At 45.2% G+C, this 23,726-nt stretch overlaps 1 protein-coding gene, 1 long non-coding RNA gene, 1 other non-coding gene and 2 pseudogenes across 12 annotated transcripts in view; 4 read left to right on the top strand and 1 right to left on the bottom strand.

Annotated features, from left to right (window-relative positions):
* The window catches only part of PABPC4 (poly(A) binding protein cytoplasmic 4), a 14,878-nt gene extending 7,379 nt beyond the window's left edge, over positions 1–7,499 (top strand). The window contains exons 7-16 of one of the 10 annotated variants that reach the window (XM_025049027.1): positions 538–633; positions 2,550–2,822; positions 3,150–3,222; positions 3,380–3,451; positions 4,013–4,099; positions 4,194–4,321; positions 5,476–5,569; positions 5,684–5,814; positions 6,001–6,103; positions 7,190–7,499. In XM_025049027.1, coding sequence (XP_024904795.1) covers positions 538–633; positions 2,550–2,822; positions 3,150–3,222; positions 3,380–3,451; positions 4,013–4,099; positions 4,194–4,321; positions 5,476–5,569; positions 5,684–5,814; positions 6,001–6,090 — 1,044 coding nt within the window. In that variant the 3' untranslated portion in view covers positions 6,091–6,103; positions 7,190–7,499. The other 9 variants (XM_015596509.2, XM_006903954.3, XM_025048970.1 and 6 more) reach the window with 9 other exon arrangements.
* Positions 895–1,029, top strand: LOC112470088. Its single transcript, XR_003042825.1, has one exon. It is a non-coding gene; the product is annotated as a small nucleolar RNA SNORA55 (small nucleolar RNA).
* On the bottom strand, positions 2,206–2,323 carry LOC112469540 (annotated as a pseudogene).
* A 947-nt stretch (positions 7,500–8,446) lies between the features above and the next one.
* LOC107196385 lies at positions 8,447–12,509 on the top strand. Its single transcript, XR_003047318.1, has 4 exons — positions 8,447–8,900; positions 9,440–9,535; positions 11,578–11,604; positions 12,445–12,509. It is a non-coding gene; the product is annotated as an uncharacterized LOC107196385 (long non-coding RNA).
* Positions 12,510–12,835: 326 nt separating this feature from the next.
* Positions 12,836–23,066, top strand: LOC102886359 (annotated as a pseudogene).
* The last annotated feature ends 660 nt before the right edge of the window (positions 23,067–23,726 follow it).

The raw sequence follows: 23,726 nt of genomic DNA, 5'->3' as shown, positions 1-23,726 counted from the left end.
GCTTCCTCTCATTTCTCTCAAGATTGTCAGGTTTAAAAGGATATGCCTACCAGGTACAGTAGAAATTCTAGGACGAAAACCAAAGAGATTAATTTTATTCATTTAGAGATTCTGATCTGGAATCCTCAATCTGTTCTTAATTATGTGGGTGTTTTTTTTTTTTTTTTTTACTTAAATGATACCCCTTTGTTTGGAATGGTGGCAAGAACTCTGCTGGGCTGAGTGGTCAGCCAGCATCTATGAGGAAAATGATAATAGCATGTGAATGCATTGATGCTCCTATCAGAATCTGAGGGACAGTAGTTTCTCAACTTCAAGCCTGCATCAGACTCCCCTGCATGGCTTGTTAAAACCCAGATTGCTGGGCTTCAGGGTTTTTGATTCATTAGGTTTGGATTCTGGCCTGAGAATTTACATTTCAATCATGTACTCAAAGATACTGATGCTGCTGGTCTGGGGACCACATTTTGAGAACCACTGTCTTAGGGAATATATGGGGGTATAGAAGTGCAACTAACAGTGATCCTTCTGCTGCAGGGGGTGAATCTCTACATTAAGAACTTGGATGACACCATTGATGATGAGAAGTTAAGGAAAGAGTTTTCTCCTTTTGGATCCATCACTAGTGCCAAGGTATTTTATATTGAGGTTCTGAGACTGAAAGCAGAAGTTGTATAATCTTTTAGCAATTTATTGGCATTTGTTTCATTGAAGGAATAGGATCTAAGTTGTGTTCATTTTTGAGAGTAGCTACCACATTAATCTAGCAAATTCCTCCTGGCATTTAATTACCCATTTGAATGTATGTTCTGCAGAATGAGAATTCATTGGGTCATTACTATGCTATCTCCCAAGCACTGGAATATGGAGACAAATCTGACCCGGTCCCTCTCTGCACCTGAATCTTTCCCATTCTTTGCTGCTTCGTGCTGGTGTGGGGACAGATGGTGCTACAGTAAGAGCAGAGGAAATCCAGACGGGTTGTTTTCCATTTGTCTTGGGGCCTGTCTCTACAACTCTGCCACACTTTATCCCTGAACAAAGGTATTTTGAGGATTTTAAAGTCAAGGAATTTTGGTCCTTGAGCAAGAGAATACTGATTACATGAGGATAGTGTACTATGTGTCCTTGGCTCTTTGAGAATGTGATGAGAACTGATGGCATCTGAAAGTTTTGGGTCATAGCTTGATGCAGACACTAGTCTTGCTCAGCAGAGGTGCAATAGATGTCACAAAGTCCTTTAAGTGATGAGGAGGGAGGCCAACTGGGTCAATAAAGACTATAGGTGACCGCGCCCTGGCCCTTAGCTTAAGTCACTCTCAGCCTGGAAGCAGCAGCATCAGTGTATCAGGGAATTGATCAGAGGTTGCCCTGTGGGATGTTTCTAGTTTCTTGCCCTTTCTTATCACCCCCTCGACTGGCTTCCATCAGTGCAAGGAATGCTAGTTTCTCCTTGTTTATCAGCTTAGTAGTCAAGTTGGCATTTGCAAGAAGAGGACAAAAGAACCATATCTTGAAATTTCACAGGCACCATTTTCAAGAGCAAGGTGTCACACACATACTTTATTGGCTCACCTCATTGGTAGAGAGTTGTTGGTTTGATACACATCTTTACTTTCATGTCCTCCACTTCAGAAGGCTCTCCAGGCAGTGAGCTAAGACAAACATAATGGTGCCAAGAACATAGTCATATTGTTATCAATGCTTCTGAAGAGATAGGCCAGGGAAAGCAATAAATAACATTTTCAAGTGAGAAAAAGAACTATTTGTGAACAACCAACTATCTAGAAAAAGAGTGCCTGAACCAGTAGACAGGTAGCTGTTTACTTTAGTGTATAGCATGACATTGAGGCTCAGAGAAGGCAAGTTAAGTGATTTGTTAAGGTTGTACAGCTTAGAAATTGCAGAGCTGGGTCTAGAATTCAAGTGTCTCCCAGCTGGTCATTTTTCTGCTCTGTTATTCCCATTGAATTAATGGTGGCAGTCATTGGTTTTAACTCCTGTGGTATTTCAAAAGCATATTCTAATTGTGTTAAGAGCTCATTAAAGTTTTATTCACTAAAGCCTTAGGCTGCTGAGTTCTGCAATTAAATTGCTTGATAATACTGTTCAGCTCTCTTGTGGGTACCCAGATGTAGCCATACTGCTAGGTATCAGGAAATGTCTTTGGGTTCCTGGTTTAACCATTAGCCATATCATAGTGTTTGGGAACAGCACCTGGTCTTCCTAGGTGGTCTCCCATCCAATACTAACCAAGCCCGACCCTGCTTAGCTTCTGAGATCAGACAAGATCAGGCACGTTCAGGGTGGCATGGCTGTAGACTTGTGTTTGAGAACTTTAGAATCACCTGGGTATCTAACAAAGAAAATGTGTAGGTCCTACCCTTAGAGAGCTGTGACTTAATTGGCCTGGGGTACATGCCGGGATGGGGCTGAGAACCCCTCTTCTAGAAATGGTGATTCTTGCAGCAGAACCCAGGTTTTCTGGCTCTTAATAGCTGCCCCAACATAGAACACCTTTTTCTTAAGAAGCTGGTCTCTTTTTGTAGGTAATGCTGGAGGATGGGAGAAGCAAAGGGTTTGGCTTTGTCTGCTTCTCATCTCCTGAAGAGGCAACCAAAGCGGTCACTGAGATGAATGGACGCATCGTGGGCTCCAAGCCACTGTATGTTGCCCTGGCCCAGAGGAAGGAAGAGCGAAAGGCTCACCTGACCAACCAATATATGCAGCGGGTGGCCGGAATGAGAGCACTCCCTGCCAATGCCATCTTAAATCAATTCCAGCCTGCAGCTGGCGGCTACTTTGTGCCAGCAGTTCCACAGGTGGGTCTGCTATATGTTCATGGCTCTTTGGAGCCTGCCCACTCACAACTGCTCGTGTAGTCTGCAGTAGTTGGGAGAGGGGTTATGGGATATCAGAATTCTAGAATGTCAGAGTAAGGGTCCTTAAGGTAAAATGAGAAAAGACTTATTCATGGTCACACATACGGGCAAGGGTAAAGAATCTCCACTGACTGACCTTCCCGCCAAGCCTTTGATTAGAGAGCCTCTACCCAAATAATTAGCCAAGGCCTGGTAGTGAGTTGAAGTATTTCTCTAGTGTGGACTCAGGTCCTTAAAATGAAGAGGCTTGGGTTCTCTTTCTTACAGGCTCAAGGAAGACCTCCATATTATACACCTAACCAGTTAGCACAGATGAGGCCTAATCCACGCTGGCAGCAAGGTGGGAGACCTCAAGGTAGGTGGTGGGGAACAGGGATTTGATCACCCAGGATATATATACCCTGACCTCTTTTGCCTCTCCTTGCTCCCTCTGAGGTGCAGCCTAGGTTCTGAGCCACATCCTTCCTCAACGATGTGCCATTTTTGTCTTTCACCAGGCTTCCAAGGAATGCCAAGTGCTATACGCCAGTCTGGGCCTCGTCCAGCTCTTCGCCATCTGGCTCCAACTGGTAATGCTCCGGCCTCTCGTGGCCTCCCTACTACCGCTCAGAGAGTCGGTGAGCAAACTGGCCTTGAGAAGTGTGGCCTGGGGAGGAGGGAGTCAGGATACCTAGGCTTTGCCCAGGGTTAGTCACTTTGCTGGGCTCATCTTCTAGCCCTGGTTCTGTAATCTTAGCTGTGTGCTTAGGTAGGTACTTAAGGAGCAAAGAAATAACATTCTACGAGTGTTGGTTACTTTTAAGAGTCTTTGCTCATTGGTGACATGTGTGAAAGAGGTGTATTGTAGAACTCTCTTGGCTGTATGACTACAGAGGCAGCCCATTCTTTTGGGTGGACTTGGAAAAGTTAAGGAAATTGTTTGTTTGTTGTTTTTTTTTTCCAGACTGTGTTCTGTATTCTGAGAGGTGGAAAGAGTTGTATGTTATCTGTTGGCTGTTTCTTGAAAGTAGCACTAGAGGCCCTATGTGTGATGTGTTGTGTGAACATGCTTTGGAATTTCTTCTTCCGTGGGACGTGGCCAGTTGGACATCTGCTGCCAACACTGATGTGCATTTGCTGGTCTGTTGTAGGGTCTGAGTGCCCGGACCGCTTGGCTATGGACTTTGGTGGGGCTGGTGCCGCCCAGCAAGGGCTGACTGACAGCTGCCAGTCTGGAGGTGGTATTGGATGCACACAGAATGGGGAAAGATGGGATTTGACGGGTCTTTGCCCAGACCGATGGGCTTTAATTTTACTTGTTCTTTTCCTAAGGTGTTCCTACAGCGGTGCAGAACTTAGCACCTCGTACTGCTGTGGCTACCGCTGCTCCTCGGGCTGTTGCACCTTACAAGTATGCCTCCAGTGTCCGCAGCCCTCACCCTGCCATACAGCCACTGCAGGTGAGGTCCACCACACAAAACACTAAAAGGATTTCCCCTATTGCCACACTATTTACAAGATGCCTTGCTTTGATTCCTTCAACAGATATTAAATGCCTGCTCTGTGTGAGGATGCTGTGTCCTATGTGATGACACTGCCCTTGAGGGACTCTAGTGGGAGAGAACGCTTGAAAGTGTTCTTCCCAGTAACAGGTCACTCAGAAGTGCCCCAGAAGAGATGAGATGTCCAGTGATTGATTCCTGCTCTCCTTTTTACAATATACATGTGCTCAGGCAGCTCTTTGAGCTTTCATTTCATTTTTACCTCCATTGGCCTAGTTGATCCTTAGCTGCTGTTCAAGATGATCAGTACATTAAGGCAGTAAAGAACTTCCATCTTTCAGAAAAGTTCAGCTTTAGAGGTGTCGAGTTGGGGTCAAGGAGTTGGACCTAGATAGCAGATTTTCTAAGCTGGAACCTGCATCTCTGGAGCTATGCCTCCCAGGCAAGCCAAGGTGCAACTAGTTTGTTGAAAAGCTTAGGTGCACTTTGCTCAGAGTAGCCACACTCAGCCTTGTGATTGATCCATGAGCTGCTTCCTCCTGCTCCGTGCCAAGTTTGATATTTCTCAAAACTTGATGCTATGTGAAATATTTTTTGCCCTACTTTTAGGACTACGACTAGCATTAACATTGCATGTTGAGGGTTCTCAAGCATCTGATATAAAAACATTTGCTACAGTAAAGATGTTGTGGGATATAATGATAAAATGGTTTGATAATCACACCCTTTGACCCAATCTCTACTGGGAATTCACCCTAGAGGAAAACTGGTTTTCAGGAAAAGGCTACACATACAGATATTCTCTGTACCTTATTTATTAACAAGGTTTTGAATTCTTGGGTAACCTTGGGTAAATTATAAGCATCGTAGGATTTTTGTTTGTTTCTCTTCCCTTCTAATAGCATGCTGTTATTGTAATTGGCTGTTTGACGCCCACACTAGTGTGTCCCTCACCTCACTTTGTCCATCCCTCAAGACTACAGTTAGTTCCTTGATGGCAATGACAGACCTCCTTCTCTTTCACACAGTTTCAGATGTCGAATGGTCAGGCTCTTGACCACTGTTAAGTTTCCTTTCCTTCATGCTAACTCACTGCTGCTTCTGGTTCCCAGGCACCTCAGCCTGCAGTCCACGTGCAGGGCCAGGAGCCCCTGACCGCCTCCATGCTGGCTGCAGCACCCCCCCAAGAACAGAAGCAGATGCTGGGTGAGTGACCTATGTGCTTGCAAAAGCGGGGCCAGAACCTGGTACTGACCTGGACACTAGTGTCCATTCTTTACAGAGATTAGACCTGGTTTTTACTTCAGTATCTTCCCACAGGAGAACGTTTGTTCCCACTCATCCAAACCATGCATTCAAATTTGGCTGGAAAGATTACGGGAATGCTGTTGGAGATCGACAACTCCGAGCTGCTACACATGCTAGAGTCCCCCGAGTCTCTCCGCTCCAAGGTGAGCCAGTTGGTCCTCGGACCCTGTGGCTTAAGCTCAGGGGGAGGATGACAGATAGCCTTGGACCCCTAGGAGTGGCAGAGAGAACGGGCTACTGTAGTGTGGGTATTTGAGAAAGTGATCACCAGGAGAAGGGATGGAGGGGCACTCCTTCGTTGTCGCTGACCACTTAGAGATTTCTCACAGGTGGATGAAGCTGTGGCGGTTCTACAGGCTCATCATGCCAAGAAAGAAGCTGCCCAGAAGGTGGGCGCTGTTGCTGCTGCTACCTCTTAGACAAGGAAAAACCGTATGTCTGGCTATTTTTGTTTTCTGCAATGGTTTTGATTTATGGACAGTGTGTAAAGATTAGGGACAATGTGTAAAGCCATGTTTCTGCCATTTAACCTGATAACTTGGGCAGGCTGTCACTTGGGTTTTTTCTGTCATCTGAATGAGTTAATATGAAGAAAAGTACAGATTATGAATTATAAGGAACAAACAACAGTTTTCTCAATAAAGAGCATGTAGTTAGGAGTTCTGTATAGCTTATCTTTTCTTGAGTTATAAGCAGACTTCTCAAGAATCATCTTTTTTTGTTCTGGAATGATGACATATACCAGTGTCGTAAACATCCCACAGCTGCATTTCTATGAGCATCTTCCTGATTTGGCTTGAGATTGGTGAGGTCAGCCACTGCTTAGCTCTGGGAATACAGTGGTCACAGGACTTGGTGTCAGAGTGGGAGAGACAGACACACACTTGACCAGTTACAAGGTGTGTTCCAGTTGACTTCTGGGCTTGGGAACCATGGCCCCTATCTGCAGGGGACTGGGTGAGTGAAGCTTAGCTAAGACCTCTGACAAGAACGAGCAGGTGCCTCCAGATGGGGAGAGAACCAAGTGAGCAGAGACAAAGGGGAAAGTGCATGTGGTAAGGGCCAGAACTGCCATCGAGGTTTGGGTTGAATTGGCATAGCAATGGCTTCTTGGCCTGTCATTTGGAATTTTAAGCAAGAGAATTGTAAAACTAGATGGATTGAGTACAAGATGGCATAGAAGGGTGAGGGGTGGGCCCTTACAGACCATAGCTAACCTCAAAGTCAGTGGTTCTCAACCAGGAGTGCCCCCTCAGGACATGTGCCAATGTCAGGAGACATTTGGGGTTCTCACAACTGGCGATGTGTCACTGGCATCTAGTGAGGAGAGGCCAGGGATGCTGCTAAACATTTTATCTACACTGTACAGGAGACGGCCCCAACAGAATTTTATCTTGGCCAAAATGTCAGCACCGAGGTTGAGAAACCCTTCTCTACAATACCTTCTTTTATCAGCCGGAGATTTCAGTGAATCTCTGAGGTTCTTTTGATTATTTGTATTGGTGCTTTTCTTTTCAGGATTCTAAAGCCAAATAACCCCTCATGGAATTCAGCTCAAGGTTTGAAGACTTCCTAGCTTGTCCTATGGACCTCAACACCAAGAACCACAAATTGCAAATTTAATAGGTCATTTTGTATCAAAAGGTCAATTATGAAGCACCTAGAATTTTTCAATTAAAAAATATATCCTCTGGGTTCTGCTGTGACCCAGACAGTGTTAACTTTTTTTTTCCTATTGTGGGTTTTGATTCCCCCCCGCCGCCAAATTGGTTTTATTTGATGTACCCAAGTCTTAAGTTTCTCAATAAAGAAAAAAATCTCCATAAAACTGCCTCTGTCTTATCTGTTTTACTTTGACCACACAGTTTTATCCTAGAAATCTGTTCTCACTGAAAGTAATTTTAAAATGTAAATAGAATCAAATGAAGTTCTGTATAGCCTAGCATCCTTTCCTGACAGTTATAAGCAAACTATTTTGGGTTAGCTAGGTGTACAGAACAGTCTCATTGCATTTTATTAGGGAACATTTGTATTGGCCACCATTTAATTTAATGGAACAGGAGCCTGATCAGAGCAGACCTTGGGTCTAATGCAAATTGGCACATTTCTGGACATATGATGAGATATGCAGAACCTGGCCCACCCCTCCTGGATGTGTTGGTGGGGTGTTGTCAATCCTTTCTATCTTAAGGACAGTTTGTCCCACATAGAGATCAGGAGGTCTAACTTCCCAGATTCTACAACTACAGTTTCTTTTGGCAGATTATGGAAGGCTTGGGAGATAGGTTTGAGTGACGAAAGCAAGCAAGTGCTGAAGTCCTAAGTGTTTCGTGGTTCCTGTAGTCTTCAAAATGACCATAACTTGGCTAAGGTCAACCAGTCGGTCTACTTGCCTTCCTTGTCCTCCAGGAACACTTCCTTTTCCCCTTCGTTGAGCTTGGCAGGCAGTCCTTCCGCAGGTCCTTATGCAGTCCTTTTCCTGGGAATGTTCTTCCTTTTCGGAGGGCTCCCCTTTTACTTAAGGTCTGACCCCCCCCCACCTTAACTATCGTAAAGGCGCAATTTACATTGATCCACCCCATTTCCTGATGACCATGGTTACCGCTGCTGTAGCTAGCGCGACCTGGTCTCATGCGGCAGCATCTGCGCTGGCCGGCAAGGGGGCGGGGCTCGGGTGCTGGCTTCCGGCGGAAGAGCTGTGGAGGCAAGATGGCTGCCTCCAAGAGGTGCTCTACGTGGGAGACCCGGTATGGGGACTTCACTGGCGAGGCCTCAATTGAATTGAGTTTGGGGGTGGCCCTAGGTGGTACGCAGCGTCCCAGGCCGGTCTCTTATGGGGCTTTACCCCCTCAGCCTGAGAATGGCGCTCGCGACCTATCGGCTTTGCCGGTCCTAGCGCTGCCGTTTTCTCTCTGACTCCGTACCCAGAAAAGTAGTGATACTTATTGTGACCTCGGACCGCATTCCAAACTTTAATTCCCATGTATTCCATAAATTTCGCAGACCTATCTCCTTAGATGAAGGCATTCCCAGAATAGCCGGAGAATTATGGAAACAGCCTCACTGTGGGGGTTGGTGAACACTACGATGTAATTGTATGACCGATAGTGATAAAATCGAAGAGGGTCGGCTGAAGAGGGTCAAGCCAGGGCTTTCCTTTACATCTGGAAAAGTGAGGGCAAGCATCCTGGAGGCACTGAATCCAGAGCTGGCTGTGAAATATCAGGAGGTAGGGAGGCATCCAAAATGGGCGCAAGGCTGTTGCCTGAATGGAGAGCAGCAAGAGCAAAAGCCCGGAAGGGTGAAGCGGTCTAGCATTTAAGGCAAATAGTTTGTGCTGGAAAAGTGAGGGGAAAAGAGGTTAGAGAGGTGGTCAGGGCTCAGGTTATGAAGGTCTTACATGCCATGCTAAGGAATTTGTGGACATTGGTGAGCTTTTGGGAATATTAAGCAGAGTAGTGATGTAATCAGGTTTGCACTTTCTTGGAATCATTCTAATGGCTGTATAGAGGAGCAAGAGAAACTGAAGGTGGTGAGCCCATATTTAAGAAGCTGTAATAGTGATCTGGGGCTAGATGTAGGTCTAAAGAGGGATGGGGAGAAGTAATTTTGTATATCCAAAAGACTGTAGGGACCCTTCCTTTTCTTCCCTGTAGCTGTCTTGCTAAAATTGTTGCAGCAGCATTACCAAGAGTGCAGAGGACATTAGTTCAGAATGTCCAAGAGTGCAGAGGACATTTATTCAGAAGTTGCTTGGTGTCTTTGCAGGTTGACTTGCAGAGTTGGATGACAAAGTTCTTCATGCTGCTTTTATTCCTTTTGGAGACATAACAGATATACAGATTCCACTGGATTGTAAAACAGGTCAGTCTTTTCAGTGTCTCATGTTCAGATTCCTAATGCCAGGGAAAGAACTTGAGAAAAAAATGTTAAGTCGTGCACTCTGTGTATGTTTGGTATGTAATGAAATTCAGGATAATGTCTCTGTAGGTCAGCATTACTGGGATCTTGGTCATGGAAAACGATTGTTCTGAGGACAACAAAACCAGGATGGTGGTATGACTGGGCAGAAATTTACAGAGATTGACAATTTGTTGGATTTGAGGAAAGGCTTTCTCCACATTGGAACTATTTGGGGGTTTTGATTTCTGATCATTTAATATATCAACTCTGTAGTAAGAATCAATAAGAAGATAGTCTTAGGAAAATCTTAAAAAATCTTGGTGTTGTTTCATACCACCTGCTGGGTAGCTGTACCCCCACCGTATCTGCTGACCAGACTTCCCGTCTTGCCAGCTGTAATTTTAAATAGTAGAGGGCAGCAGGAAAGCACATCCTCAACAATGGAGTCTTGACAGCTGTTCACTTGGGTGAGTTTTCCTTCAGTTGAGATCCCAGATAGAGTACATGTTTCTATTTGATCCTTGGTTGTTATTTTTTAAGATAGGAGTTCTAACCACTTTGTGTGTGACACTTAAACTCTCTGAGCCCTAAGTTCTTCAGTTCTAAAATAAAACGGTAAGACTGGCTTTTGCGGGGGGGCGGCTTCTACCTCTAGTTCTATAAATTAGTAACTCCTATTGCTCTTGTTCTCTCCCAACTAAAATGATTTTTTTTTCTGAAGACAGGCACTGCGCTCCCTTTTTAGTAGTTACCTGAGTTGTGAAGTCAGTGCTTTGTATGGTTAATGCTCAGTTGGAATGAATAATTGATAGATAAACAACTTTTTCTACTTTCTATAAGTCTTGTAAACTAAGGTTATCAGAATGCTTGGAAAGTAACTTAAGGCTTAAATTCTATAGTGGTAGAATTGGATACTACAAAGTTTAAAAATGTAGTTACTATTTAGGTATATGACTTAAACAAAATAACTTTAATATTTCTGGAAGCTTTGTTAACTAAACCAAGAAAAATCTGAAAATTATATTTTTAATTTTTAAATGACATTCAAATATGGCATGTTTCCCCCTATTGCCTACATATGTAGAAAAGCACCAAGGATTTGCTTTTGTTGAATTTGAGTTGGCAGAAGAAATTTTCCCTGTTTAGTATTTGACTAATGAGCGTTGCTGTTGTCTTTGGTTACAAAAGATGCCACTCTCCATTTGGGTGGATTAAAACAACAGAAATTTATTCATACAACTCTGGAGGCTGGAAGTCCAAAATCAAGGTATCGGCAGGGCCATGCTCCCTTTGAAGGCTCTGAGTAGAATCTTTCCTGGTTTCTGGTGGCTCCTGCCAATCCTTGGCATTCCTTGGATTATAACTGCATCACTCCAGTCTCTGCCCCTGTCTTCACATGGCCTTCTTCTCTGCATGTGTGTGTGTCCTCTCTTCTTGTAAAGAACCACTCATTGGATTTATGACCCACCCTAATCCAGTATGACCTCATCTTAACTAATTATACCTGCAAAGATCCTGTTTCTAAATAGGATCACATTCTGAGGCTTGGGTAGATATAAAATTAGGTGGATGTAAAATTAGGGATGTAAAATTAGGGGGACCCTTCAATCCTTTATAACGACTTGGTGGTAACAGTTGCCAAGGGACAGGAAATTCTAATTGAAGGAAGGCCTACCAGGCCTAGCTCAAAGTTCCCCACATAAAGTCAGCATGTGGAAGACAGGCCCTACAGAGCCTTCTGACCTGACATTGCTAGTTCCTGTTCCCTGTGTGTTTCCTCTGTCTCCGTAACCTGGGCACACTCACATACCAGCAGCTCTAACTAGCAGTTAGTACATATTCTTTGTTGAATATGTACATATAGTCTAGGCAGGAAGGAAGAGAAAATGTATCTTTTCCTGTGCTTGTGCTACTGAGTTTTTATTTAAATGCTTAACTACAAGAAGAGTTGAACTGCACATTGAACTGCAAACATGAACCTTTCCCTTGTTTTCTTTTGGCAGGATGCTGCAGCTGCTATCGACGACAGGGTATGGCTGATAATCTTTGCTTTTTACTAAAGTTGTTATTTGGTGCTACTTTACACAGGACCATCATGCACACATTGTGTTTCCAGTGTGCACAGTTTCAAAGTTCTATAGGAAGGAAAAGTTGTCATTATTTGAAAGTATTCACTATCCACTGGCTACATATGAAATTAATTCTTATTCAGACATCCTCCCTATTTAACATTTGTATAATTACCAACCATCTTTGTTAGCTAGTCTCTCCCTAACTGTTTTGTATCTACATCAGGGGTCAGGAAACTACATTCCATGGGCCAAATCCATCCTGCAGCTATTTTTGTGTGGCCTATGAGCTAAATGGTTCTTATATTTTTAAAGGGTTGTGGGGAAAAAAAAAACAGCAGAGGCTGTATGTAGCCCACAAAACTTAAAATATTTACTGTCTAACCCTTTTCAGAAAGTTTGTTGACCTTTAGTCTAGGGCAAATACTGCAAATAGAGTGTAAATTAATTGCAAGGTAAAATTGTAAATCTCGCATAAGAGGCAAGGTTTCATGAAGTGCCTGAAAGTGATTATGAAAAACTGCTGTCATTGATTGGCTCTAGTCCATTGAAAAGTGATGCTCTTGTAAAGTTAAATCCACTAACTGACAGGTTGGGTGCTTCAAAAGGAAATGATTTGAATTTCTATTGCTGCCATGACAAATCAGCACAAATTCAGTGGATTACGCAATACCAATGTGTTATCTTACAGTTCTAGGCATCAGAAGTCCAAAATAGGTTCTCTCTGAGCTAAAATCAAGGTATCAGTAGGGCTGCGTTCCTTGTGGAGGCTCTAGGGGAGATTCTTTTTGCCTTTTCCAGATTCTAGAGATCGACCACATCACTCGGCTTTCAGCCCCTCCCATCTTCAAGCCAGCAATAGCCAGGCAAGTCTTTCTCACTCTGTCACTCTGAAACTAGGTGCCTCTCTCTTCACGAGGTGCCCTTCCCACCTCGACCAGGCCTGGGACTTACCTTTTGGCTTCACTTAGTCCTCCTTATCTCATCTACCTCTCCTAAGACCTGGACTTGAAGGTTTGACATTTCCCAGTGAGAACTCTCCTTGCCTTGGGAGTTCCTAAGAGCTAACTGCAGCCTGTGAGAGCCATTTAGTGTGTCTGCTTTGCTGACCAAAGCTGCAAAGAACTGGACATAGCTAATTAGCTGGATGATAGCTTGAATCTCTTACATTCTTTTGATTATTTCCCTTCAGTTTAGTCAGATAACTACTGGCTGAAGAATTTATCTGGGAAGACTAGAAGAGAGTAAAGAAGAAAAAAGGTCAGAGCTTCCCAAAGCAGAAACGCAGGAGGTGAGATTGGAGGCTGTGCTTCCAGAGGAGAGGCTGGCACAGCCACCCAGGGCGCTTCTCTTGTGGGTGATGTTGGGTGAATTGAATGGAGAAGCTTTGGGTTTCTCATCTGTGTAGGGCTCTAGGTGTGCTTGGGGATTTGTGATTGCTACTGAATGAGGGGATGTCTGAGATGAGAATGGACAGTGGGTTACCCTTATCAGTGTCATCCGCCATCCTTCTTATCTTTCCTGCTCCCTTACTGAAGACCTTGGCACCAGGCTCACTGTCTTTCTATTGCTGCCCTGATTCCAGGGAGGCCCCTCCCCTCAGTCTGCATCCAGGTACCGGCTCTCCCTGCCTCAGCACTTCTGCTTTTTGATACAGTGACTTTTGCTTCTCGGGATAATTCAGGGACTCCATTTCCTCTCTCCTGAACAGTTGTGTTTCTCTGTTTTCCTTCCTCACCCCTTCTCTCCACATTGTTTTTGTGCAGTTTCAGCCACTTTTGTCCCCTGTCTATGGTTATCACAATCATTCAATATTCTGATGATTTCCTGATCTCTAGTCCTAACCCTGATTTCTCTTTCCTGAGTCACATATTTCTGCCTGAATGTCTCAGTCGTCATAAATAAAGCACATCCCAGATAAATTTTCTCTTTCCTTTCACTCTGGTCTTCCTGTGTGCTTGATCTTAGTTAATTTTTCTGTCTTCCACGTAGTCTCCCAAACTAGAAATCTCAGTGTTGTCTTAGACCCCCTCATATTTCATGCCTAACACATTGCTATAGCCTGCTAATTTTATCTTTTAAGTCTTCTTGAATCTCTGCTCTCCTGTTTTGTTCGTGCCACATTTCCTTGGCTTAACTTCTCTCATCTCTCCTGTGAATAATGACAGTAGCTTCCTAACTGGTCTCCCTGCTCCAGGCCTTGCCTTCCTTTCCTGAGCACAGATCTGATGATACTCCTCTCAAGTATTCTAGGGACCCTTCATCTATAGGATTGAGTCCATGCTCCATCATGAAAGAAGGGCTCCCCATGTTCTGACCCTGCTCATCTCTACATTGTATCCCGTTTTATATTCTAGGAAACAAGAATTTATCATTACCTATAAATCTTCAGATTTTTACATAAGCAGTTCCTTTGCCTAACATGCCCTTCCCAGCTCTTTTATCTGGATAATTCCTGCTCATCTTTCATAACTGAGCTCAGTTGCTACCTTGTCCAGGAAACTTTTGAGAACCCTCCAGCTGACTGAGATAGGGTCTCTTTTGGGCTTCCATGGCCTCTGAGCTTCTGAGGTACCCACTATCCTAGCATTTACTGCATTGTTTTGACATTACTTATTTAGTAAATATTTATTGCTCAAATGCCAGGCACTGTTCTAAGTGCTTTGCAAATATTTAATGCTATTGAGAATCTTTTGAGATAAGTACTATTATCATTCCCAATTCTAGGGGACAAAACTGGAGCACAGTGAGGCAAATAACTTTGTCGAACCTTACACAGTTTATAAGTGGTAGAGCTGAGATTTGAAGCAAGGCTGTATCGGTCTAGGATCTGTGTGCCTCTCACAGTTGTGGCCACCCTCCCCCACTGGATAGCGAATTCACCAAGGGTAGGAACCATATCTTCTTGCTTAATAGACCCAGTGCTTGGTCTGATAGTTCAATACCTATATCTTGACCTATCCACACTACAAGAGGTCAGAGTCAATAGAGTTTTCAATATCAAATAAATGGGAGGGTTTGTATTGAATGTGTTATTTACCTACTCGCCTTGTCTACTTGGAGCACAAAGCAAAGCCCAACCTCCTCCATTGTCTTCTGAGCACTTAGGCCCAAACAGGAAGGCCACTCTCTTCTCTTCTATTTTAGCCAATCTATGACTGTGTAGGGTTAGGCACAGAGGAAGAAGATTATAGGTCCATTTAACTGGACCAAGGTGAGTGGCTTGTGCTGGGGTTTGAAGATGTTGAGAGTTGTGTATTGTGGGCCAGGAAAGCGTCGTTCTCTGACTGCAGAGAAGGATGGAGCAAGCCGAGGTGTCTGAGGGCGAGTGTGATGAGATAACATGCCTGCGGGGTGGGGTTCAAGTTGAGTAGTGCTGAGGTCTCCTTTCTCTAGGTGTCCAGCTGGGTGCTGTGGCCATGGCCTCTCCCTTCTGCAGCCCCATCGGGGCCCAAGGCCTTCCCGGTCAGCACCTCGCTCCAGCCTGCTCACTGTAGTTGGGCTCTGGACGTGTGCTCAGAAGAGTACTCACTGTCCTACTCGGGGAGTCAAGGAGTCTTCTCTAACCTAATGGTGTCTTCCGTGCCCAGGGAGAGCCCACAGCAAAAAAGGCCCGGTCGAATCCTCAGGTGTACATGGACATCAAGATTGAGGACAAGCCAACCAGCCACATCCAGATGCCCCTATGACAGCAGGTGAGCAGGACTCCAGTCAGGTGGGCCAGGAAGCTGGTGGCTGAGCAAGCTGGGGAGGAAGCTGTGTGGAATCCTGGGCCCTTGACATTCTTTCTACCTGGGTCTATTTGAGGCATCTTGGATCCCAGCATCTAGTAACAAATAGGGCAAAGCAGGAATTTTTGAAGCTCTATAAAGGCTTATTAGGACCATTAGAAAGAATAAGCAGTTGAAAGTTATTGATTATTTAAATTACCTTCTGGTTTGGTTTTATTGGCTTTTATTTTGTGTTAATTTTGTTTTGATATATTTTCAAACAGATATATAAAATAAGAATTCTGTAACACTAGTACAAGGAACTCTCATATGTCCTTTATCCATTTATTAATTTACTTTTTGCCTCCTATACTTTATCATTTTATTTATTTACATATTTTTTTCCAACCTATACCAGTTGAGAGGAAGTTGAAGACATTATATTCCATTCAGTGTATTTCCTGAAAACAAGATTATTCCCTTACATGATCACAGTACAACTGTCAAAATCAGGAAATTTAACATCAGTACAACACTTAACTCATCTTCAGGCCACATTCAGATTTCATCAATTACTGCAATGTTGTCCTTTATAGTAGTTTTATCAATTTTTCTTTCTTGACAGGGATTCACACGTTGCATTTAGTGATCCAGTCTATTTAGTCTCTCAGTTTTCCATTGTCTTTCTTGATCTTGACATCTTTGAAGAGGACAAACCAGTTGTTTTAAGATTGTTTTTCAATTTGTCTTTGGTACTTCCTCATGATTAGATTTAGATTATGTATTTTGGCAGGAATACCACAGAAGAATGTTGTTTCTTTGTTAGTACATTGTGTAAAGTACTTGATGCCACTTCCAATATTTGTGATGTTAACTTGGATCACTTGGTTAAGGAGATCTCTGCCAGGTTTTTCCTGGAAAGTTATTATTCTTAAGGTTGTAAATTAAAAGCCAAATTTTTTTCCCCTCACTATCTGCAGCCCATCTCCCAGAGGTAACCACTATTTATTGACAGTTTTTGTGTTTCACATTTTCTTAAATATGTTACTGCTACTTGATTTTATTTTCAGTTTTTGGCTATTTTAGGTTAGTTTTTCTGGGAAACAGACTCATGGGGATTTGCATGAAAGAAGTTTATTGGAAATTGATCTTGATCAACTCTTAGTACTCGTAATTTTTTTTTCTTTACATTTAGATATGTGACCCATTTAGAATTTATTCTTGCAATGGGATGAGGTATGAGTCCAATTTCACCTCTTTCAACTGTTTATTAATTTGTTTCCACACCAGTTTGTAAAATGTCTGTCTTTACCCTGGTGATGTTAAGATGCCAACATTTGTGAGATAACCAAATTTCCACATGTTCCTGGGTCTGCATCTGTTGTCCGGTCTATTCAGTCTATTTGTGTGCCAGTATCACACTTAAACGTTTAATTCAAATAAACATAACATGTATTTTTTTTAGATTCTGAGAGCTAGAGTGTTAACCATCCAGTTAGATTTTTTTTTACTTCAGCACCTTGTCCTTTCTCAACCCCAGAGAATTTCCTTTGCCTGTGCACCCACGGGAAGGGCTTTGGCTTCAAAGGGAGCAGCTTCCACTGCATCATCCCCCAGTTCATGTGACAGGGCAGCGATTTCACGAACCACAGTGGCACTCGGGGCAAGCCCGTCTACTGGGGGCAAGTTCAATGAAGAGAACTTTATCCTCCAACATACAGGACGAGGTGGGACTCGATCAGTGAGTGGTGACGATTGGGGCCAGGCTGAGGCAGGATGGCTATGCAGGGGGGATGACAGGCTGTGTGGTTCAGGCTGAGGAGTCGGGGGTCTAGAAGAGACCCAGCTAGTACACAGAAGAGAAGCATTCAACCTGGCTAGAGCTTTAAGCTTCTCAAGGGCTATTTATTTATTTATTTATTTATTTATTTATTTTGGCCTATTCAAGTTCATGTTTGCCTCTTTTTAAGAGGAAGAGGCATAGTAGCCTGGTTCTGCTGCTATAGTGATGTATTGTCATTGTTTTTGTAACTATTTTATGTAATTTTAAGCTTACAGAATGGTTACAAGAATAGAACAAGCACCGCCCTCCCCCCATAAGCCGTTAGGTACCTTTTACCCTGATTCACCAATCGTTCCCCACTTTTGTCTTATACTGTGTATATTTATAGATAATTTATTTTGGAGGGAGTCATTTGAGAGTCAGCTAGAGACCTCTCGTACCTGTGCCACTAAATACCTCAACATGTTATTGCCACGACATAACTATGAAACTCAGAAAATTAACACTGACAGAATACTATAATCTATAATGCATACTCAGATTTCATTATTGTTACAATATGTTCTTTCTGAGGTTTCTGTAGTTGGATGCATCACATATTTACCACGCAGTCACTATCCACCTACCCCCACCCCACGTCTACGCTTTGTCTCACTCACATCCCACAGCCCATCACTGGACGCGCTTCCCTCACCCTCATCTCCAGCCCCACTGCCTTTCGCTCTCTCCTCCTCTCCTAGTATAAGACTCTGTTTGCTGGAGAACAGCACACACAGGTGCTAACTGGTCCCCTTCAAGCTGAGGAGCACAGGTCTGAGGGCGCCCTGAGTGCAGCCCAGCAGCCCTCCCAGGTTGCTCATTGATTCTCATCCAAGTGTTTTCTGAGAAGAAAACACTTTTTTTCTTTGCTACCCAGACCTCCAGAGGTGCCCCCATACAGTCTCTCTCTCAGCTGATGATCATGCTTCTTATTTCGCTGAGCAGTTGAAACAGCAGAGAACTGCTTTGTCCTCCTGCAGACACTGGTTCCATCCCCTCCCTCTCTTGCATCCTCCCGTTCCCCCTCTGCACGGACTTTCACTCCCGTCAGCATACAAGCATGCGGCAACACTGGAAACCTTTAAAGAATAACTTTGTTTACCCATGTTTCCTCTACAGCTACCACTCCAAATCATTGATCCCTTTTTAGCAAAACTTCTTAAAAGAAAAGAGTTGTAGACTCATTGCTTCTGTTTCTTTCCTCTTGCCAGCAGTCAAACCTCAGCCCTCTTTTTCCACGCCTCAGCAGCGTTTGATACTGTGCTTCACTGGCGGGCAGGACACATCTGTCTTCCATTCTCTTTGTACCTCATTGGCTGCTCAGCCTCTTTTCCTGTCTCTTCCTTCTGCCAACCTCTAAATTGTTGGAGGGACCCAAAGCTCAACCCTTGATTTTCTTTTCTATCTGTACTCACTCTTTACTTGATGGTTCTTAACCCATTAGCCTAGCGCCCACCTCTTAGAACTAATAATTTCCTAAGCTGAAGTGAAAGTCATAGCTAATACATCCTTCCAATACGTAATTTAGAAAATAATATTATGTCATAATCATAAAGGAAAATTTAAAGGGAAGTAATTTATAATTAAATGACATACACTTCAGTATTTAGACGCTTGGACACAACTATGGCTATGAAATACTTCAACATACGCCCTCTGCCTGGAGCAACAGTTAGCAGTGTGGCAGATGTGTCTTGTTGGCAGAGTCACAGTAAGGTGATTTTCTGAAACAATGAAATCAAAATGACTTTCTGAAACAGTGAAAATCTCTTCATAAAATTTGGAACAAAAAGAAATTAAATGTTCCCTCAATTTATATGGTAGGTTTAATTTTGGAAAAATTCAACATAAGTCTTTGGATTTATATGTAAAAGGGAGTTGGGTTCTAGGCTCAGATCATTATAAACAGATTTTTCTCATCTATGTACATATGTACTTTGTGTTTGTCAGAGCACAGAGTCTAACAGGATTAAGAATAATTCTTCATGAGGTGGGACATTGCAGGACATCTAGATTCCCTGCTCCCTTCCTGCTAATTCCAGTAGCACTCCCCGTTATTAGACCAAAAACATATCTTGAAGTTTGCATGTATCCTGGAGGACGCAGTGTCACCTTGTTTACAAACACTGCAATAGACAATCCCATCCCACTCCAGAGCTCTCAGTCACATCTGCAAGTTCATCTGCCCACATTTCCGTCTCCGTGCCAGTCTCCCCCTGTCCTCTCCCCGTGGACACCCCACGCTTCTCAGGCCCTCATAGCTCTTGCTCTTCTCCCCCAAACTCTTCTCCCCCTTCCCTGTTTCAGTCAGTGACACCACCATCCACCGAGCCCATTAGTCAAAAACTTAGGACTCATCCTTGACCCCTCTCCTCCGTCACCCAAACGTCAGATCCATCTGTCTTCAGATCACCTCCTGGTCTGGCTGCTTCTCTCCACCCCCACCACCCCCACCCCCAGGGTCCTGCACGCTCACTCCCTGTTCCTGCTCTTGCCTCTTCACCCTCGTAGTCTAGTCTCCGAGGGGTAGTCAGAGCGAGCTTTATAAACAGAAGTCCCATCACATCGCTCTGCTGACAGCCCCTCGTGGCCACATCGCTCATAGGTCCGGTCCTGTGGGGCCCACCGACCTGGGGCCTGGCACCTCCCCACGATCGCTGACTGCACACTCTGCCCCGTGCGTCCCGTCCCCACCGCGGTCCCCCTTGTTCCTCACACACCGAGGGCTCACTCCCCTCAGGGCCTCGGCAAATGCCATGTCCTCTCCTGGAGCGTTCTTCCTCTGGTTCCCACACGGTTCACCCCTCACTTCCTTCAGGTGTCACACACGGGTCACCTCGTCTGAGGGGCCTGCCCTGATCTCCCTCTAAATGGACTTTCCTGCCATCTCATTCTTTTTAGTCAGCTTCATTTTTTATTACACTTATTACCTGAAATTATATTACAAATTTGTTTTTCTTACTAATTTTTCTGTCTCCCTTCTGAGAATGTCAGCCTCATGAGGGCAGGACGCAGGCTTTCTTATCACCATTGTGCTCTGGAAAAGCGTCTGACACGTAGTAAACATACAATAAGTATTTGACTATTTAAAACATATGCCCAGGGCTGGTCTGTTATGTGTCAGACACCCTGTTCTCTAGTCTGGCATTGAGAGTAGAAAGGGACACAGTCCCTATCCAAAGGGAGCACACGGCACAGAGGCCCAGCCACGAGTGGGCTTTCTCACCGCCACAGGTCAGCTGCAGCTCCTCATGCCCCTCAGCCCCACCAAACCTGGGCGAGAGAGCAGGTACCTGGCCCACCCACCTTCATCCCTGTGTGCTTGTTTTCTCTCTCTCTCTCTCTCTCTCTCTCTCTCTCTCTCACACACACACACACACATACACACACACACACACACACACACACCTGCCTCTTGTGCTTTCATTCCCTGCACAGGTGTCTGTGTCACTGGGCTTCACTGTGTCATGGCTGTCATAGCACAATTCTCTTGAGTGACTTTTCCACTAGACTGTAAGCTCCACCAGAGCTGGGACCAGTGTCCCCAGGGCTCAGTAGGGGACCTGGTTACAAAGTAGACAAATTTTTATTGAATGAATGAAAGAACATACCAGTATAAAATAATTGAAACAATCCTGCTTACCATATCGATTGAGTGAAAGACAAGGCATCCATGTGGTCCGTAGTTCCCAGAGTCTGAGACGGCCTAGCCAAAGGAGCCCGGCTAGAGGGATCTGACGTGCTCCTTCTCTCCCCCAGGCCTGCTCTCTGTGGCCAGCTCTGGCCCAAACACCATTGGCTCCCGGTTCTTCCTGATGTGTGACAAGACAGATTGGCTGGATGGCAAGCATGTGGTATTTGGGGAGGTCACAGAAGGTCTGGATGTCTTGCGGCAGATTGAGGTGGGTGGCCGCCTGGGCCCTTCCTTGGTGCCCAGCCCGGTGGGAGAGCTGGGGCGGGCGCCCTGTGGCCTGGAGAGAGGAGTCCTGGCTGCCTCCAGGAGGAGGCTGCCTCTGCTCAGGCTGGGAGTTGGGGGCTGTCCCTGAGCCACCTTTTAATCTTTACCCTCCCTCCCCTGGTTTCCCCTCTTCTGTTCCACCCACAAAGGCCCAGGGCAGCAAAGATGGAAAGCCAAAGCAGACGGTGATCATCTCTGACTGTGGGGAGTACGTGTGAGAGGCACGTTCTGTGCGCTGCCCCTGCGTGTCCAGGAGCAGTCAGCCTGGGGAACCAGCACCCGAGGGTGTCCTGTTAAGCAAGGGTCTGTGTCATGGCCCTTCTCAGGGTCAGCTTGGAGCAGCTCCTCTGCAGGCATGGCCTGGGTTCTTCTGGCTCTTTCCCAAGCGAGACTGTGGGCCTGGGAGCCAGCGCACGCGCCAAGCCACTCTCCCCACTGTGGACAGCTGTGCATAGCTGTTGCAGCTTTGCTGCCAGGGTGTCTCCTGGGCCCACCAGTGTCTTCTGGACATTTCTTCTGATAAATTAAACCCTGGTTCTTGTACTGCTGCCTGCCAGCCAGGCCCCTATGACTGGGCCATCCCTCTAGGACAGACTGGAGCACCTATCTTGCTGCTTCCCTTCCCCTGCAGGCTGTCCCTGAGGGCACACCCTTGTCAGACCACTGCACGGCAACGGGTCAGAACAGGTGGCAGAAATGCCTGTATTTTCCCTCGCTCTTGCTACCAGGCAGGCGAGTCGGACTAGCCAGACTGTGTTCTTGCCTTCACACCTGCTGGTCGTGTCTAATGGGCACCTGTATTCAGTCTCAGTGACCCATTTACTTTTCGTTCGTTCATTCGACCAGTAGTCAGAATCATATTGCTATAGAATGCCCAGGGCCCTTCTTTTGCCAGGCACTGTGCTTGGGACACAGGAAACAAGCCAGAGGTGGTTCCTACGTCCTCCCCTCACCCCAGTTCCACTTGGAAATTGAAGTTTGGTGCTACAGTTCATAGCCTGTACTAGGCTGGCCTCTCACTCTGCACCATTTTTTAGCCAGCCACGCCACCACGTCACAGGACCAGAAACCATCAGTTCCTAGAAACCTCCTCCAGAGCTGCTACCTGCTCTCCTGCCGCCTGCAGTGTTCCCAGCAGAGACCCCTGCTCCTTAACCTAGATCCCCCTCCTCACCGGTGGTCAGTCACAACTGTCAGGACGGGCAGCAGTGAGGCCAAGAGAACAGCAGCTGTTCAGGGCTGATGTGACATCCAAGGGAGAAGGAGGGCATATGTAAAGTACTCAGCATGGGCAGTGTGAGTGTGCCATGCAGGGACATGAAGGCTGGCCTGAGGCCCCAGGAAGAGGACTGATCTTACAACACTGTGAAACAAAGGGAGAGGTTGTGGGGGGGACTTTATCACTTACTCTTCTTCCCTGGTTGCCCTGAGGAGATGGACCAGTGGACTGGCCAGGAGGCCGGTGGGTTGGGGACCGTGGGGTGGCATTACCCTGTGCTGTGCAAGAGCATTCCCAGAAGTTACCCCATGGGTTCCACCCATGACCTTTGTATGGGTGGTGACCTGAGACGCAGAGGTGAGGTGCCAGGTCCAGGGATTCCGGGCTCATGGCCAGCCCAGTGACCGTGCAGGCATTGTCTCCTCTGGATGCTGGGCGGGGCTCAGATGGGAGGGTGGCGGGGGCCCCACACGGCCCTCTGGGGAAGGAGCGGTGAGACCTGGTTTGTAAGTGAGAAAACTGAGGCAGAAGTCAAGGGATAGAATGCTACTGGAAGTTATGTTTTCAAAGATTGTTTAATACCAAATTTTCAAAATATAAATTGAATAAATCAGATCACCAAGCAGTGCATAGAATATGATCCTAACTTTGTAAAATATCCACGTTACGTATAAAGACAAATATGTATGTGCCAAGAAAAAGACTGGAAGGCAATATTAATGATGGTTTCTCTCTCTGGTGGGGTTATGTATGTTTGTATTGTTTCTTATTTTCAAAGATTTCCCTGGCATAAATGTAATATTTTCTTAAGTGAGGAAAAACTTAACAAAGAGAGTTAAAATGGTTGCTCAAGGCCTCCCAGTAAGAAGAGAAACCTCAGAAAATTTCTCCCTTCAGCTTCCTGTGAGGCTTCAGATGGGCGCCACGCTCCCTGGCAGGGCTATGAGGGAGGTGGGGCCGTGGGCCACTGCGGGTCACTGTCAGCCTGGGCTCCTTCCACGGGCAGGGGAGGGCGCCAGTCACACCTCATCCCAAGAGATTGCCAAGTTTAGATTTTTTAGGAAAAGCACAGCTTTGAAGTAAATACAGCAGCACCTCCTGGATACATTCTAGGAAGAGCAAGTTTTCATAGGAAGGCACACAAGGAGGTCCACATTTGCAAATTATTTTATAAAATAAGAGAACACTCATGTGTAGACATGGTGCTAAGTTCTCTGTGGACAGACCTGATCCCCATCATGGCTTTGTACATGGCATGTACATGTCTAACTGAGAGTTTATGTAATTTATTCACATTAACAAGAGGCAGAGCCAGGATTTAATGCCAGGTCTACTGACTGCAAAACCCACCATTCTGTTTAGTCTCATTTCCTG

The sequence above is a fragment of the Pteropus alecto genome, unplaced genomic scaffold (genome assembly GCF_000325575.1).
Source record: "Pteropus alecto unplaced genomic scaffold, ASM32557v1 scaffold170, whole genome shotgun sequence".
Taxonomy (NCBI): Eukaryota; Metazoa; Chordata; class Mammalia; order Chiroptera; family Pteropodidae; genus Pteropus; species Pteropus alecto.
This window is presented reverse-complemented; position numbering and strand designations above follow the sequence as displayed.